The 16,862-nt window shown below is 52.4% G+C and overlaps 1 protein-coding gene across 2 annotated transcripts; it reads left to right on the forward strand.

Moving 5' to 3' along the window:
- The first annotated feature begins 2,816 nt into the window (after nt 1-2,816).
- On the forward strand, nt 2,817-13,763 carry RGR (retinal G protein coupled receptor). Of its 2 annotated transcripts, none has more exons than XM_019444790.2 (7): nt 2,817-2,947; nt 4,536-4,692; nt 5,812-5,945; nt 8,642-8,795; nt 10,449-10,566; nt 12,553-12,666; nt 13,116-13,763. In XM_019444790.2, the coding sequence occupies exons 1-7, from the start codon at nt 2,869-2,871 to the stop codon at nt 13,245-13,247; spliced, it is 888 nt and encodes a 295-aa protein (XP_019300335.1). In that variant the 5' UTR covers nt 2,817-2,868; the 3' UTR covers nt 13,248-13,763. The 2 variants fall into 2 exon arrangements, with proteins under 2 accessions (XP_019300335.1, XP_019300336.1); XM_019444791.2 differs by having other exon boundaries at nt 5,824-5,945.
- The last annotated feature ends 3,099 nt before the right edge of the window (nt 13,764-16,862 follow it).

Raw genomic sequence — 16,862 nt, forward strand, 5'->3', positions numbered from 1 at the left:
AAGCCCAGCAGCTGCCCACTGGCTCATCAGCTCCCCCCCACCCCCCGCCCCCACCTGAGGCCATGGGATAAACACAGACAGACTGGGGATTAGGGAGGGGAGCCCTGGCCACAGCACTCAGCCGCTTATTACTCCTGGAATCACCCAGTCCTAAGGGAGAGGGTGGAGGATCCTCTTCCGTGGCAACAGCCCCAGACCCAGAGAGGCCAGGGTGTGGCAAGGTGAGGCCAGGGTGTGGCAAGGTGTGGTGAGGTGAGGGGCAAGTGGCTCCTGCACTGGCCAGCTTGGCTGTCCACCTGCGAAGTCACCTCATGCCAGCTAGGCTGTGGGCTACATGGACCCTGCCAGGGTGCCTGGGCTCAGAGAGGATGAAGACAGACCTGGCCTCTGATGAAGGCCATTGGAAATTGTCTCCTGTGACACTGTTTTATAGGGGGAAAAGCAATGAGATGAAGGTGATAAAGACACTAGAAAGAGACCAAGCTCAAGGACCAGGCCAGCCTGGGTTCAAATCCCAGCTCTTCCATTTATAGGCTGTGACCCTGAATAAGTTACACGGTCTCTCTTGGACTATGTATCCTCCTCATTTGAAAGGGGAAGTAATATTACTGTAATCAGGGTGTTTATGAAAATTAAACCACCCAAGTTTCCCAGTTGTTGATGGCCTGTGGTAATAGAAGCTCCCTCCTAAGTAGTAAGCCCACAATTTCACTGGCACTTAAAGTCACACGCTCTTAAAGGAATTGGAAAGATTCGGATACTTGATACGTTTGACCCCCAGGCTCTGCTCTCTTGTCCAGCATGCCCTACCTAGCTCCTTCAGCTTTTCTAGAAGGTTCCCTAGTGCCTGGTGCTTATAGACGTAGGCAGACCTAGACCAGTGAGGTGTGACTGTTATGCCCAGAATTCGTGATCCCCAAATACCGCCAGGGAGCCGAGTCCGATGCAAAAGCAAAAGAGCCTTTATTCGAGCTAGCTGGAGTTCAATCCCCTACCTGCACCGACGCAGCAGTGAGATACCAGGGAGAGAGAGTTTCAAAAGCACAAAGGTTTTATAGGGGTCTAGGGGGAGTTGGTGAGGTAATGGCTGTGGCCTCAGCTGATTGGCTGGGGAAGGGTCGGAGTCCTGTTACACAGGTCGCTGGGCGTGTTTTGATCAGGAAGTTTGAACTGGTGAGGGGGAGGTTACTCAAGGGGAGGAGGCATGGTCTAGGTGAAGGACACAGAACAAGATGGAGTCGGCCGGCGTAGGCCCGCCCTTTCAGTGACCAAGGCAGATACCTAGGGCCCCAGCGCACACATGAAATGCCTAGCTCTGTGCCAGGCCAGTTTTGACAATCTTGGCTTCTAGGAAATGTTGGTTCCCATCTCTTCCTCTCTTCCAATCCATTGGTTTTCTCAATGCTTGCCACCTGTCCCTTCTCCTCCCCAAGCCAAAAAGGGCGACCATTCCCACATCTCTGCCTTTTCCTCCTTCTGTTGGAGATGCCTTCTCATCTCTGTTTGGCCTAACCGAGCTCTGGTCTTGATTCCTGGCCCTGCTTGATTCCTGCTTTCCCGTCTCCCTTGAAGTCTTCTGCAGTCTTGCAGGCATGAAAAAAACTTGACACATGTATGAACCAGTAATGCAAGGTAGAAATTAGGAAAAGGGGTAACCGTTTATCAAGAAAGTTTTCCAAGAGGATGTGGGCAAGCACTGTGAGGTGGTTAGGCTTGATTAGATGGGGGTGGGGTCCAACGGAGGAAAGGCATGGGAAATTAACATTTATGGAATAGAATGAGCCGCTTGACCGGATCCCAGGGGACAGGAGACCAGGCTTCTCTTTCAGCTGAACTCACAAATTACTACATGACCTCAGGTCAATTCTAAACTGCTTTGAGCCTGTTCCCTCACACGAAATGCAAAGGATGATGGTATCTAGTTCATGGAATTGCTGTAGGAGTCGTCATAAGGTCAGTTAGCATAGTGCCTGGCTCTTAGTGGGGTCTTAACATTAACTATATTGCTGATAGAGCTCTGGGCCTTGGTTTCTTTATCAGAAAAGGAGTTAAATCACTCTAGACTAGTGTTTCCAAATGTTACACCATTGGCCAGTGTAACTTGATAACAGGACCTCATTGTAGAAGCCAAAGCTCTTAGCGGGGTCCTGGGCCACAAAGACAGCAGTCCCTCTGTCCCAAGCTAATGCCTTTGGGAGATTTTTATGCTCCTATAGCTTAAATGCCCTGTAGGAGTTGGGCAGTGCAGCCTGGAGGCCATATCCATGATGTATTTTTCTGAGACTTAGAAAGGATATTTCCATTGGAAAGAAGGAAACTGAGAAGACCCCAATGGTCCCACCCCAGTCCTGATAGCTGGTTAATGTCAGGTTCTGAAACACGACCTCAGTCTCTAGTCCCAGTTGGGATTCTTTCTGTGACAACAGCTGACCTGCCAAGCATCATCCTTTTCCCAGTCGCTTGTGAGCACACGCATGGAAGGACCTGGCTCCTGACCCAGTCTCAAGCACAGCTGCCACTCAAATCCCTTTTTCTGCTCCCCACCCTTCCCTTGGTTATGCAACTCTTTTCTAATTTGGCTCTCAGCCACACACCATTTGGATTCCAGGACTTTAATCCTGCCTGATGGGGCTGAAATGAATGAGACAGGCTTCCATTCCTGCTTCACAAAGGCTGCACTGTCCAACTGGTGAATGGGTTCCTTCTTTTGGGGCCAAAAGCACAGTTTAGGGCAGGGGGCGGCAAGAAGGAGCCCAAGGTCTAGCATAATCACCTGCTTGTGCCAGCACGTGAAATGGCCCTTTAAAAGGTGGAGCTTGGTTTTGGTGCACCAGAGAAGAGCCAGGCTGGCAGGGAGAAGGGCTGAGCATGGCAGAATCTGGGTCCTTGCCCACCGGCTTCGGGGAGCTGGAGGTGCTGGCTGTGGGGATGGTGCTGCTGGTAGAAGGTGAGCCAGGAAGGACCTGGGGTGGAGCGGGCACCCAGTGGGCTCCCAGAACTCAGGTCACAGCCATGGAGCTGACAAGGAGAGGTCCCCAAACCCTGCTCCTCTGTGCCTCCACCCATGGGGCTTCTGATGGGTACACCTGTAGGATGCAGGCCGCGGTCTGGGAGATGAGAGAGAGCAAGGCCCAGGGAGTGAGGGACATCTGCCCAGAACATGACCAAGAACCAGAATTCAGGCCTTTTCATGTCCCACCGGCCGGGAAAAAATTTAATCCACTCCCCAGAAATCCTGCTAAGAATCTCATATAAGCTCAGGCCTCTGGTAGGCTCTGGAGACAGACAGCTCTGTCACCTCCTCTTTGTGTGACTATAACCCAGTTCAGCTGGGTTCTCTGACCCCAAGTGGGTGGTGGTGAAGGTTAGATGGGGCCATGGGTGTGAAGCGCTGGCCTAGATAGACACTCAGGATTTAAGTTCATTTGCCCCCATCCTCTCCAGCTCCACAGTACTCCTGCCATCTCTGTTCCCAGCCCTACACATTTCCATTCCAGGGGCCACAAGGTGCCTGCCTCAGCCCAGAATCCCTGAGATGCTCCCTGAGGCCAGAGTTAGGACTGGAGACCATGGTGCTGGGTCAGTCCACGACTAAGTTATTAGGGAATGCGGCCCTTTTCACAGCAGATCCAGAGAAATAATCAGCCCATTTCCTCACCCAATGAGAGCTGATGATGGAGAGGGAGGGGCAGCCACCAGGCTGGTCCTGGAAGTTTGGGACACCATTGGCTGGGGACCCTGCCCCTTTTCCTCTCTTCTGGGAACCCTACAATCTAGCATGCCTCTCAGTCCTTAAATGGACCTGGAAATTTTACCACATTAAATCTTTGCACATGCTGTTCCCTTTTTCTAGAATGTTCTTCCACACCCTACTCTCCTAGTAAACACTTGCAATTTTGAAGACAGGATTCTCCCAACTCCTCCCTTTCAGTGGGGAGGCAGGGTTCAGAGAGCAGCAAGTGGGTGACCAGGCTAAAACTAGAGATCTGGTCTGCCTGAGGTCACCCTCTCAGACTCACCTCATTGCCTGCTCCTCCAGGAAGCTCCCAGATCTCCCCTCAACCCACCTCTCCCAGGCTCTCCCTGACATTGCTGAACAGCCTCAGAGTGGCATTTTGGAATTAAACAGACCTGAGTCTGAGTCCGGCTCTGCCACTCCAGCTGTGTGCTTAGGGCAGGTTAGTTAGTGTCCCTAAGCTTGCTTCCCAGCTGTACACGGGGAGGACAGCATCCAGGTGAAGACTGAATGGGAGGATCCACAGAAAGTGCTCGGCCTCATGCCCAGCCTACAAGTGTCAGCAGCTGTTGGTAACTGTGACTGTTCCAGCATGAATCATGCTGTACCTTATTGGTTTCTTCCTTATCTTTGAGTTGGGGTGGGGCAGGATGTACATCTTATGGCCTTTAGGGTCCGAGAGCCAGCGATGTCTGACGAGCTGCACCAGTAAGGTTGCTGAGGCTCCATCTACCCCAGGCCCCTGTTCTGACCCCAGGCAGCCTCTCCAGCCCTGACGTCAGCCATCCCTTCTTTTCAGCTCTCACCGGCCTCTGCCTCAATAGCCTCACCATCCTCTCTTTCTGCAAGACCCCGGAGCTGCGGACCCCCACCCACCTGCTGGTGCTGAGCCTGGCTCTGGCAGACAGTGGGATCAGCCTGAATGCTCTCGTGGCAGCCACATCCAGCCTCCTCCGGTACCAGCCCCCACCCCCACCCCAGTCTCTGAGCTCAGGGGCCCAGCCTGAGCTGGGTGTCGGACAGCCAGGACAGAGGCATTCTTCCCATCTATAGAACACTGTAGGGGAAAGGGTGGGCAGGCAGCACAAGGCTAAATCCGAGTTCCAGACTATCCCTGAAGAACCAGGGCTGATTTCTAGAGTTGCTCAAACCCCACCAACAGAGCTGGATGACTGTCGGGATTAAGAGCATGGGCCCTATAACCAGGCTGCCCAGATTTGAGTCCTGGCTTCAGTGTTTCTATCTCTTGGCTTCTTCTAGAAGTTGAATATTATTGCCTAACTCGTACAGCGGCTGGAAGTATTAACTTGTTATTATGTGGAAGTAACTTAAATGATGCGTGGCACCTAGGAAGCCCTACCTAAGTGTTCGTAAAAGCAAACAGGATTTTGACAAGTGTCTAAAACCTTATGTGCAAACCATGATCTTTCAGTATGGTGTCAGGTGTTTCCAAGATTGTTTTCTTAAGCGAACTGAACATTCCTGCTCTGGTTTCAGGCATTCAAATAGAGGCTGGAGCACACCTGAGTGTGACGCTCAGGGCTGACCAGTCTGTGGGGTCTGAATCAGTGACAATTCCTTATCCTGATCTCCGCCTGCCCCTTCCCAGGCTTAGGGAGGAGAGCAACAGAAGCTGTTTTGGTTGCTTGGCCCATGGAGCTAAGAGCTGGAGCCCTCGGGTCTACCCTCTGGCTTAGTCTTCATCTGCTGTCTGACCTTGGTTCAGTACCTTTTCCTCTCTGAGCCTCAGTTTTCCTATCTATAGAATAAAGGCATGGGCTTTCCTCCTGACTACGATGTTCCATTTCCCATGCTGGAGGCTTCTGGCCACACAGAGAGACCCTTGGGTCCTACTGAGGTGCAGCAAAAGACACTGAGCCCAGGGTATTTGCACTGGGCTCCACCCATTCACCTTGGGGACTTGACCTCTGAGGCTGCTGTTTCCTCTAGGAAAAACAGATCATGCAGCCCTCTTCTGGGGAGCTGAGCCAACATTCAGGAAGGTGCCCTCCAAGCTTCTGAGGGGCAGGTGTGGGAGAAGGGCAGGGACAGAGGGAAGGGGTCACTGGTCCCAGTGTCTCCCACAGGCGCTGGCCCTATGGCTCCAACGGCTGCCAGGCTCATGGCTTCCAGGGCTTCGTGACGGCGTTGGCCAGCATCTGCAGCAGCGCAGCCATCGCCTGGGGGCGCTATCACCACTACTGCTCGCGTACGTCTTTGGGTTCCTGGACTGAAGGGACATCTACACAGTGAGGGTGGTCAGGACAAAGGTCTACACTGTGTTACCCTGTCCAGGGGAGTGTGGGTGGGTGTCTGTCTGTGAGTGTGTGGTGTGGGCATTCAGGAAAGGAGGGAGGCTGGGAGAGTGGACTTGAAAGGAGCTGAGGCACCTGCCGGAAAAGCTGCCTGTGCCCTCAATGCAGCCTCAGGCAAGTCAGGAGTCCTCTCTGAACCTTAGTCTCCTCTAAGAGCAGATTTTTGTAACCAGCCTCCCAGTTTTTGGATATCAGATGAGATCATGGATACAGAAAATGCTCTTGCAGACAGGCCCTGTTGGGGGCAGAGAGGCAGTGTGTGTGTGTGTGTGTGTGTGTGTGTGTGTGTGTGTGTAGCTGGGCATGTGTCCCTGCACCTCACACTTCCCTAGGGCCTCTGCCATGCCAGGGCATCATGAAGCCTAGTCTGGCTCTGGATTTCCCAAGCTGTATTGTCAAATATCACCTTCATAATTGGCCACATCCATGTACCACCTGCTCTGTTATTAACTCAATTTTTTTTTCTTAAAAGTGATTCACTTTGAAAAATTTAAACACCTGCTTTAGTTTCATCCTCAACAATATCTGTGAAATGACAACTTTGATGTTCTTATAATTTTAGCACACAAAAAACATGTTCACCCACAGACCATCTAGAATCCCACTCACCTCCAGGGATATGTGAACATACTTTGGGGAGCTGTGACTCAGCTAACCCTCATTGTAAACCCCCAACTTGCAGACTGGGAAGCGGAGGCTCAGGGAAGTTAAGTAGCTTTCCCAAAGTCACACAGCTAGTAGAGGCCGAGCTGGGATTGGGTATGGCCTGGATGCCTCCCAGGGGGGGTCACACCCTTTGTCTCCTGGGCCCCAAGTTCTGAGCTGTAGCTCTGCCTGGCATGGGGGCTACTGTGGTGTCCATGGCCAGCATGGCCCGAAGCATGGGGCATGGCCCCTTTGGAATCTGCAGATCTGCTCTCGCCACACACACAGAGCCCCCTGTCCTTGGCAAAGTCACACACCTCTCTCCAGGCCAAAAAACTGCCTTTGTTCTTATCATTTCTAGTGGCAGGTTAGCCCCACCTGCCCCAGCTGACCATGGAGCTCCTCCAGGGCCACTCCGATCCCAGCCCAGCCCCCAAAGCTCCCTCGGGCCATCATGTGTGCACATGCATACACATACATGCACTCACACATGTGCACATACACAATGCATACCTTCTCAGACAGCAACAGGCTTCTCCACCCCAACATAGAGCAGTTAGTCCCTATCCAGGGGTCCCTAGAGAAAAGCCTTTCCTGTGCTGGAGGGCACCCTGGAGCACTATGGAAACAGGGAAGGGGAAAGGAGGGTGTTGGAATTTACCTACTCCATACTGGGTGACCCTGGGCACGTCACCTTGGTCATCTGTTTCCAAAGCCAAAAAAGTGACACATGGGTCATGGTAGATATTAATTATTATGTCCACAGTTAAGGGGAGTGGCGTTTTAGCTCAGGCTGCCATGACAAAATACCATATACTGGATGCTTAAACAACAGAAGTATATTTCTCACCATTTCTGGATGCTGGGAGTCAGAGATCAGGGCACCAGCACAGCTGGGTTCCAGTGAGAGCCATCTTCCCGGCTTGCAGACAGTTGCCTTCTTGGTGAGTCATCACATGGAGAAGAGAGATCATCTCTCTTTGTCTTCTCTCTTAAGGGAAATAATCCCATCATGGGGGCTCCACCCTCATGACCTAATTACCTTCCAAAGGCTCCACCTCCAAATACCATCTCCCGGGGATGAGGGCTTCCCCCATATGAATTTGGTGGGAACATTCAGTCCACAGCAGGGGATGACACTCAAGCACATTGCATCTGGGGCTGTATCAATGGAAGTGAAGTGTCAAGATGAGGGTGGTTGTAGATCTGCTCTCTGCTGATCAAACCCCACCTGGAGTCCTGCCTTCTGCCCTGAGGTCTTGTCTACAAAAGAACATGACAAATAAGCCATATAAGGAGGCACCTGGGGAAGGCATTCTGAAGCTAGGTCCAGGAGGAAGCACTGGATGGGAAGGGCTGGATCAGGCTGCCACAGAGAAGGGACATGGAGGAGGTCAGGTCAGTGGGACTGGTCATGGCAAAATATGCTGCCAGGACCAAGTGCAGTTATTGGCACTGAGATAGGACCCTGAGGCCCAGGTCAAGAGCCCTCTTAGGGTATCTTGGAAGCAGAGACAGTAGCCTGCTTCTGAGTAACAGCTAAGCACAGTGATACATCCAGCCTTCTGCCTCCCTCCCTCATAACCCTCATCTGAACCACTACCTATGCTTCTTTACTAAGTTGGTTTTGGAAAACACACCTACTTCTTTGCTACTCCCTCCTTTTCTGTCCCCAAAAAAGATGGAAAAGAGAGTCTGCCAGGAGATCTTCACCACCCATTATCTCTTTTATTCTCCATAACAATCCTCTGAGGTAGGGGATTATCATTCCCATTTTGTGGAGGAGCAAATGGAGGCTCAGAGAAACTTTTAACTTGCCCGAGGCACTAAGCTATCGACCTTCAGAGCCAGGATTTAGGAATATTCTGTGTGATCATGAAGTCCATTGTTTTTCATTTTGCCTAGCTATTACCTCCTCTCAACCCTCCTCCTCTCTCCCATTCAGGCAGCCAACTGGCCTGGAATACGGCCATCTCCTTGGTGATCTGTGTGTGGCTGTCTTCTGCCTTCTGGGCAGCACTGCCCCTCCTGGGCTGGGGCCACTATGACTATGAGCCGCTGGGGACGTGCTGCACCCTGGACTACTCCAGGGGGGACAGGTGAGGTGGGAGGAGCAGCTACAAATCTCCCTTCCTTGGGAACCTTTCTGTGAGTCCTTTCAACAACAGTGTCACAGCTGAAAATCCAAGTGGGGAAATGTCAACATTTGCCAGTCAATCTCAACTCCTTAGTTATGACATCCACTTGCAAGTGGACAATGGGACTGGGGAAAGTGCATTCTGAAGACTGACCAAGTGATGGGCATGTTATACAAGCTGGGGTGTAGAGTTGTCCCAAGAAGGGGCATTACCCAGTGAGCTGTTGACCTGTGTCAGTTACAACAGCAACTGAGCCCGTGACCCCTTTGCCATCTTCTTCATGGTTAGTTGTCCCAGCTCTGACCTGATCAGTTTCTAGGGTGAGCCATGTTCTTTTTTTTTTTTTTTTTAATTTTTTTTTTTAATGTTTATTTATTTTTGAGACAGAGAGAGACAGAGCATGAACAGGGGAGGAGCAGAGAGAGAGGGAGACACAGAATCTGAAACAGGCTCCAGGCTCTGAGCTGTCAGCACAGAGCCCGACGCGGGGCTCGAACTCACGGACAGTGAGATCATGACCTGAGCCGAAGATGGACGCTTAACCGACCAAGCCACCCAGGCGCCCCACCATGTCCTTTGTTCAATAGATTCAAAAATGTCTTTGCATTGGGAGGGACCTCCTTGGCATAGAGCTCAGTTCTTGGAATTTCCTGAGCATCTACTGTGAACCAACCCTTGGACCTAGTCCTAGGAGACAAAATTGATGCACGATGGCCTCCACCATCATGGAGCATACGTCTAGTACTGCCCCATCCACAAGGCTCTGGGGACACCAGGGCTTACACCCTTTAGGGGACAACTTGGGGAAGGGTCTAGTGGGCTCCAGCCCCCCTCTTGCTTCTACTAGGGTCATGTCGCATTCATCTGCTTTCCACGTTTACTATGTTTACTCATGAAGCATCTGCCCCTGATGACAGTCTTTCCAGGTGAAATATACTTGAGGACCCTAGGTCTGGCCCAAGTGTCTCTCCAGGGTGCTCCCTACAGATATCTCCCCAGCCAGTGTCCAGTCCTCTGGCAGCCTTTCCTCCTACCCCTCCTTAGTGGGCAGCACCCAGAATGGGTAACATTTCTCCCCTTCACAGAATGGGAATCTACCTCCTTGTGACTCCCACCTGTTCCTGGTCAGCCCTCCCACCTCCCCATGACCCTACCTAGGACACCAGGCTCTCCTGGCAATCCTTCAATGTTTTCTTCAATGACACAGCATCCAGTCTCTTTCTTATTTGTAGACCCCTTTCAAATCCCTCTGCCAGGAACACTCTTTGAATGATCCTTCCTCTTGGTCCATTGACGTATCTTCCATTTGGTAAACACATTTTCCATTTTCCATGCTTGGGGCACATAATGTGAACACGACTGAGCACTTGAACTGCCCAACAGCAAGTTGAAGGAGGACTCTCCCTCATTTCAGCTCTCTAGCTCCTAGAGGCAGGTTCAAGGAGGGCCCAGTGGCTCCCTGTCTCTAAGGGGAGTCAACCTGGGACCCGGGAACAACCATACTCTGAGCACTTGTCTGATGAGAGCAGTTCCCTACCTGTGACTGTCTAGCACAAACACTGATGAGCCTTCCCTGAGAGATGGTCTTGACTCCTCTACCTACTCTGCCTGCAGAAACTTCACCAGCTTCCTCTTTACCATGGCCTTTTTCAACTTCTTTGTGCCTCTCTTCATCACATTCATATCCTATCGGCTCATGGAACAGAAACTCAGGAAGACTGGCCACCTCCAGGTAAGGACCAATTCCCAGAGCAAAAGAAATCTCTTTGTCTCTCTCAGGGAACATGAGTGATGTGAGAGACAGTAGTGAGGGCTTTTCTGTGTTTTCAGTGATCAGGAGAAAATTCAGCTTTCTCAGAGCTTTGCGGGGGTTAGAGCAGGAATGTACCCTCCCCATTGCTGGGCATCGTCAAAACCTGGGAGGAAGGGTCAGGACTGCTTGGACTCACCAGACCCCATAACCTTGAACCGGGTCACCCTGTTGGACACCATCCATGCTGTCACCTTTTGTTCTTTCCAAGGATTTGAGGGTTGGCACAAAGTTACATGTTTTTCAAAAGCTTCTTTTAAATTGCTCCCAAGATGTCTAATTTACCCACAACATAAAATCACACCTGCAAGCACATTTTTCCAAGAAAAATAATTCTTCAAAATAAGCTCTCCTGGCCATTTCTGAATCTCTGCATTAATATTCCCTTTCCACAATTTTCTTTTGTCACCTGGACAACCTCTAGCAGATGAGCCTTAACAAGCCCTGAAATTTCAGGAAAAAATCAGATACTAATACTATTTTTCTGTGCATTCTGCCATTCCATCTTTGCAACCACTCTCAAAGGAAGGTTTTGTTATCACTATGTCACAGGGTGGAAAATTGAGGCTGTGAGAGTCTGTTAAGTAAGTAGCCACAAGCTCCGTAACTAGTAATAACAGAGTTGGATCAAACCCAGGTCTGGGACTCCATGACCCAAGTGGTCATAGAGTGCACAAGAAACACTCAATCTTTGTTGAGACACTCAATCTGCCCTGATTTTTTTTTCCCCCTGTGAATTGGAAAAGGACTGTACAAATCGATTTTAGCCAGAGATCTAAGTTGCCCCCAGTCAGCAGGAGGAGGAGGAGGACTGAGGGGGGACCAGGATTCTGGCTCTGGGCTGTTGCTCCCCTGCCCTCACCTCCTCCAGGCTATCCTTCACACTGCCCGCCCAAGCCTTGCCTGGGTGCTCAAAGTTGCCACGTTTATCCGAGGTTCAATGGGCCAAGAGACAGGGCTGCCACACCGATTTTCTTTTTTCTGGCTTGACTTGAAACCATCAGTTCAGGAAGCATCAGCAGAGGTCTCTGTGCATGGGCCCAGGGACTTCAGCCAAGAGCAGAGCAGTTTCCAAGTGACACTGTCTCCGCCTCGGCCCCGCCCCAGGAGGACTGTTTCTCTTTTCTTTTTTCCTTTCCTTTCGTTCCTTTCCTTTCGTTTCCTTTCCTTCCCTTCCCCCCCTTTTTTTTAATGGGGGGCAATTCAAGAGAAAAAATGTCTCCCAACTAACATATTTTTATTCCATGAAAAAAAGTGTCCTCTTTCAACTTAAGTCACCTCCTTTCTTAAAGGGAGACACGGTCAAAGAGAAAATAGGCACTGATCTTGAGCTTCAGCTTTTTAACACCTGAGTGTATGTGGGAAGCAGGCAACTTTCCTCCTGAAGTTCGATCGCAAGTCGTGCGCCTCCCTGTGGCCAGAGGTGGCAACACAGGCCCTGCTCCCTGGTTGTGTCTCACACCTTGGAAAGCCGCTTTGAACCCAGGACAGGTTGGCACACCAGGTGGCTGCAGCTGCTGATGGCTGATGGGAGGTGGTTCTGGGACTGAGGTATGGGGGCAGCTCATATGGGGAGCCTCCTTCACACATCCACACTCCCAGAGCCCGGGGTTCCTCAGAAGGAGTGCAGACCAGAAAGGAAACTCATTATCTGTCCCCTAGTCCCCTGCCTCCAGGTAAGTCAAGCATGATCAAGCCATTTTACAGAAAAGGCAAATGAGGTCAAAGCTTACTTGCTTAGATGACAGGCTTAGGGTCCCACAGCTTGCACGCCAGAGAGGTCCATGTGGCCCCACAGCCTGATCACACGGCCCCGCCCTGCTGAGTGCCCGCCTGGTCCCTAGGCGTGTGGGGCTACAGTCGCCTGAAGCAAGTCAATGCCTCCCTCCCATGACACTCTCTCCCCAGGTGAACACCACTCTGCCGGCCAGGACACTGCTGTTTGGTTGGGGCCCCTATGCCCTCCTGTACCTATATGCCACCATTGCGGATGTGAGCTCCATCTCCCCCAAGCTGCAAATGGTACAGACACCTCCCACACCCCAAGTTAGAACTCTCTCCATGTCTGTGTCTCTGTCATGCCCCATCTCTCCCTCCTGCTTTATGGCCTTCCGCTAGTCTCTTTCTCTCTTCCTTTGAACACTCATAATGCATCGGGAATTTGCTTGTCTCCTGGGTCACACGGGGCTGCTGCTTGACATTGCTTAGGCCTCATGTGAGATGACGGGGGCAGCCAGACTCTGGGACCAAGGCTGAGACCGGTGCTCGGGAAGGAGGGCGTTTGCATGCACCACCCGCCCTCTGGTCAAGGAAGCCTTAGGAATTGCAGAATCAAGCCACGGACAGAGGACCGGTGGCTGCAGTGGAGTGGGGGTGGGGGGAAGGGCGGGGCAGGGCCAGGGTCGCCACGTGGGACCAGGGAGAGGAGCCGAGGCTGTGAAGCTTCTTCCCTGAACTTTTCTGTCACGCAGGTGCCGGCCCTTGTTGCCAAAACGGTGCCCACGATCAATGCTATCAACTATGCCCTGGGCGGCGAGATGGTCCACAGGGGGATTTGGCAGTGCCTCTCACCTCAGGGAAGTGGGCTGGACCGAGCCCGGTGAGGTTCTCCGTGGAGCTGCTCAGACCCAGGCCCACCCCTGACATCCCGGACTGAGCCCGGTGTGACAAGGCTGCCCTGGGATCCTGCCCGGTAGCCTCAGAAGCTAAGCTCCACACACTTGCCCGCTGACTGCCCCGACGGCTCTGTTGGGCCTGGCCCTAGGTCGGACACGAGGGATTCAGAGAGCAACCAGGCCGCGTGGGAGGAGCTGGGACTTCGGAGCCAGCCAGACCCGAGTTTCCGTCACAGCCCTTGAGACAGAGGCCGAGAGACCTTGGGAAAGTCACTTCCTCTGAACCGAGCTTCCTGACCTAGAACATAAGGCCTCCATGGGGCTGCTGTGAGGCTTAAGCAAGATAATGTGTACTCACCATGCACACAGAAGCTCATCGAAACAGTTGTTGGGGCTCAGAGTCTTACATAGAAAGGGGTGAGAGCGCCAAGTCGCTTGTGGGAGGGCAACCCAGGCTGTCTGCGTTCAAATGCCGCTTATTAAATTGAGATCTGGTGCCAGTGACTGAGTCTGTCTGTGCATCTGCTTCCCAACTTGTAAGATGTGATGACAGAAATGGTGACTTCACCATGCAGAAAGCACCGGAACGTTACCTGGCACATTCAGGGCTCGCTGAGAGTTAGCCACCAGCACCTGCCAGTCAGAGACAGCTAGCTGCAGGTTACTTAGTTGCCAACATTACAATTCAAGACAATTCATTTAAAAGTCCAGATGTCCGAAGATGAGGCCCCACCAACCTGGAGGAGGCTCCATGGTGACAGTTTGTAGAGCTCAGGGCAGCTCTGTCCCATTGCCCAGGGTTCGTTCCCTTCCACCAACTGTAGCTTTATATTCCCTGCAGAGCCTGCAGGCATCTGGGCCTGTGACAGTGATGCCGGGGTCCCCTCCGTGGATGTACATCTGCACCTCCAGCAGAGTCAGCATTTCAGGGACAAGGTGTGGCAGGTGCGCAGACCCGGGTGGAGCCTGTTGTCTTAGAGGGAAGTGGAGAAGGTTGGCAGGGTGACGGTGGGCTCTACAGAAGGTCTGATGATGGAGAGCCAGCTGCCCCAGGCGCCTCGGATGCAGGAAGGACGAAAGCTCCACCTCCGGATGCTGAGCAGGGAAGGGACAGGTTCCCGGGGTGGGGGTGGAGGGGTGGGGGATAGAGTGGTCATGAGAACAACATCTGGGGTCCCTGTGCACCAGGACGTGCCTCTCAGCTCTGCAGATGCAGGAGATCAGACCACATAAACATAACTCACAAGAAGTCTGCTCCAAACGGAGGCCAGTTCGGTCTGTTGTGAAACCAGGTGGAGTGGGGAGGGAAGCAGCCTGCCCACAGCACTGTTTCCTAGACCACGCCCTGTGCCCAGTGCTGTAGAGACAAGATGCCACTCAGCCTCATTCCAGCGACCAGTCGGGGTCCCTGTCATCGGTCCCAGAGTGGGGACTGACAGGGGAAATCCTGGGGCCTGAGCTGTGCTCACACACAGGCTGAGCGGGTGGCCGCAAAAGTGATCGTGTCCAGAGCCCAGAGATTCTGACCCTGCCCCCACAGCCCATGGATCCTTAAATTGTCTTTACTGGGGACCCGCTCTTCACTCCACACCTTGTAAGGTGGGACAAGGGAACACAGAAGAGAAGGGAGGTGACTCCCAGATTCAGAGAGAGAAGGAAGACAAAGAGGCTGAGGGTGCCCAGCAAGACTGGCCAGTGTCCCCAAACAGATCCTGTCCCACCTGTGCTCAAAGAGCAGGGGAGGAATGCAGGTTGGATGGGCACAGTCAAGGACACCTGTAGCTCAAACCCTGCATCCCGAGCCTGTGTAGAGGGGGAAAGGTGGGCTCAGGGCCTCTCCACCCTGCACTGGGCTGGCGGGAGATGGCAGGGCTGAAGCAGCACCCCATGGGGAATGACCAAAGCCCCAAGTCCACCCACACCCGAGCCTCTCACTCACGGAATGGGTTTAGGGAGCTTTGTCACCTTTGATCTTTTTTGCCCATGTCCCAGAGCACTTTCAGGGTCTCGAGTCCTGGTGGACCCTGCGTGCAGAGCCTGTCCTCTGCCCTCCTTGCCACCACCCTCCAGCATCCTGCCCTCAGGGACCAGAAGGACAAGGGAGGTGGGTCCTGCCTCACGCCCATTTCCCTGCAAGCCCCTGGCACCGCCACTGGGAGAGGAATCAGAGCCAGGCCCAGAAGGCGGTCAGCGCCTTAAAAATGTTAGAGCACAGCCCCTAACGCCCTGGAACCTCCCGAGGCTCCTTTCACTCTGCCTGGCCCCCACCCAGGCCCATTCACAGCCCCCAGACTGTCTGCTGATTTTCTAGGGTGACCATGTGTCACTTTTACTATCAGGAAAACATACGAAGAAAGCAGTTACTTTTGTCTCCTTGAAGTGTTTGTTTCCTGGCCCCTTCCGGTCGTTGATTTTGGTGAGAGTCCTTCCCCACCCCCTTCGCTCTCCTGCCCCCTCAGGCTCCGTTGAGCAGTGTCTACCCCAGGTCTCTTTCCTCTGTTCACTTATGTGGCCCCTGTTGCCACTCGTAGGGACAGTGCCCTGCTCCCCCCACACAGACACCATGGGCTTTGCGGGACATGCCAGCCTGGTCCCCCAACCCACACCATCCACCACTGGTGCCATCATGCTGTCCCCAAGTTCCCGCATACCAGGGGAACCGGACCCCATGGTGGCAAGGGAAACAAGGGCAAGGAGACATTGTGTATGAGTCAGACACTGTGCTGATGGAGTGATTTGGGCCTGAGATCCTTTCCAGTCACCTCAGCCCTCATATCTCTTCCTGGCCTTTGTGAGTAAAACCTGTGCTAATGTGGCTAAGATGTCAAAGTAGAGATTAGGGCCCCACTGTGTCCAAGTAAGTGGAATCAGACACAGTAATAAGCATTCCCAACATCACCCAGAAGTTTTTCTCAGAATCTCTGCAAGTCTCTATGTCAAAACTAAACTCTTTTCCCTCATTCTAGACAAATTAAACATGTCCTCTGAGTGTCACTGTACACGTGGTTTAATCATGTGTTTCAACAGAATTGAAATGGGGAGCATTTCAGCCGCATTCCGTATTTTCTAAGTTTCTGTGGCTTGACTTGGTAACCCACGTGCCACCATTATTTTTAAAATGTAACCTACAGGGGAGGAGAGCCACATGCGTGCCCTCGTGTGTGGTGACGAGGCTCCAGCCCTGCCATCCCCTCCCTGGGTGGCCCTGGGTCAATCACGAGCCCTCTCTGGCCTATCCGTTCCAATCTTCTCAATTTGAGCAGGCTCTGACAAGGGCAGAATATTTTCAGACACTATCCAAAGTCTCTTTTTCAAACAAGATCGTGTTAAGGATCCTATGTTTTTGGTCCTCCCTAAAATTCATATGTTGAAGCCGCCCCTAGCCCCCAACGTGACTATATCTGGAGATAGTCTTCACAGACATGATTAACTGAGGTCGTAAGGGTGGGGCCCTGATCTAACAGGACTAGTGTCTTTGTAAGAAGAGATACCAGAGATTTTTCTCTCTCCTCTCTCCTCTGAGCACATGCATCAAGGAGAGGCCGTGTGAGGACACAGTGAGACGATGGATGTCCGCATGGCTAGTGGGAAGCTCTCACCAGA

Source organism: Panthera pardus, unplaced genomic scaffold, assembly GCF_024362965.1.
Source record: "Panthera pardus isolate Hobbes unplaced genomic scaffold, ASM2436296v1 HiC_scaffold_22, whole genome shotgun sequence".
Lineage (NCBI taxonomy): Eukaryota > Metazoa > Chordata > Mammalia > Carnivora > Felidae > Panthera > Panthera pardus.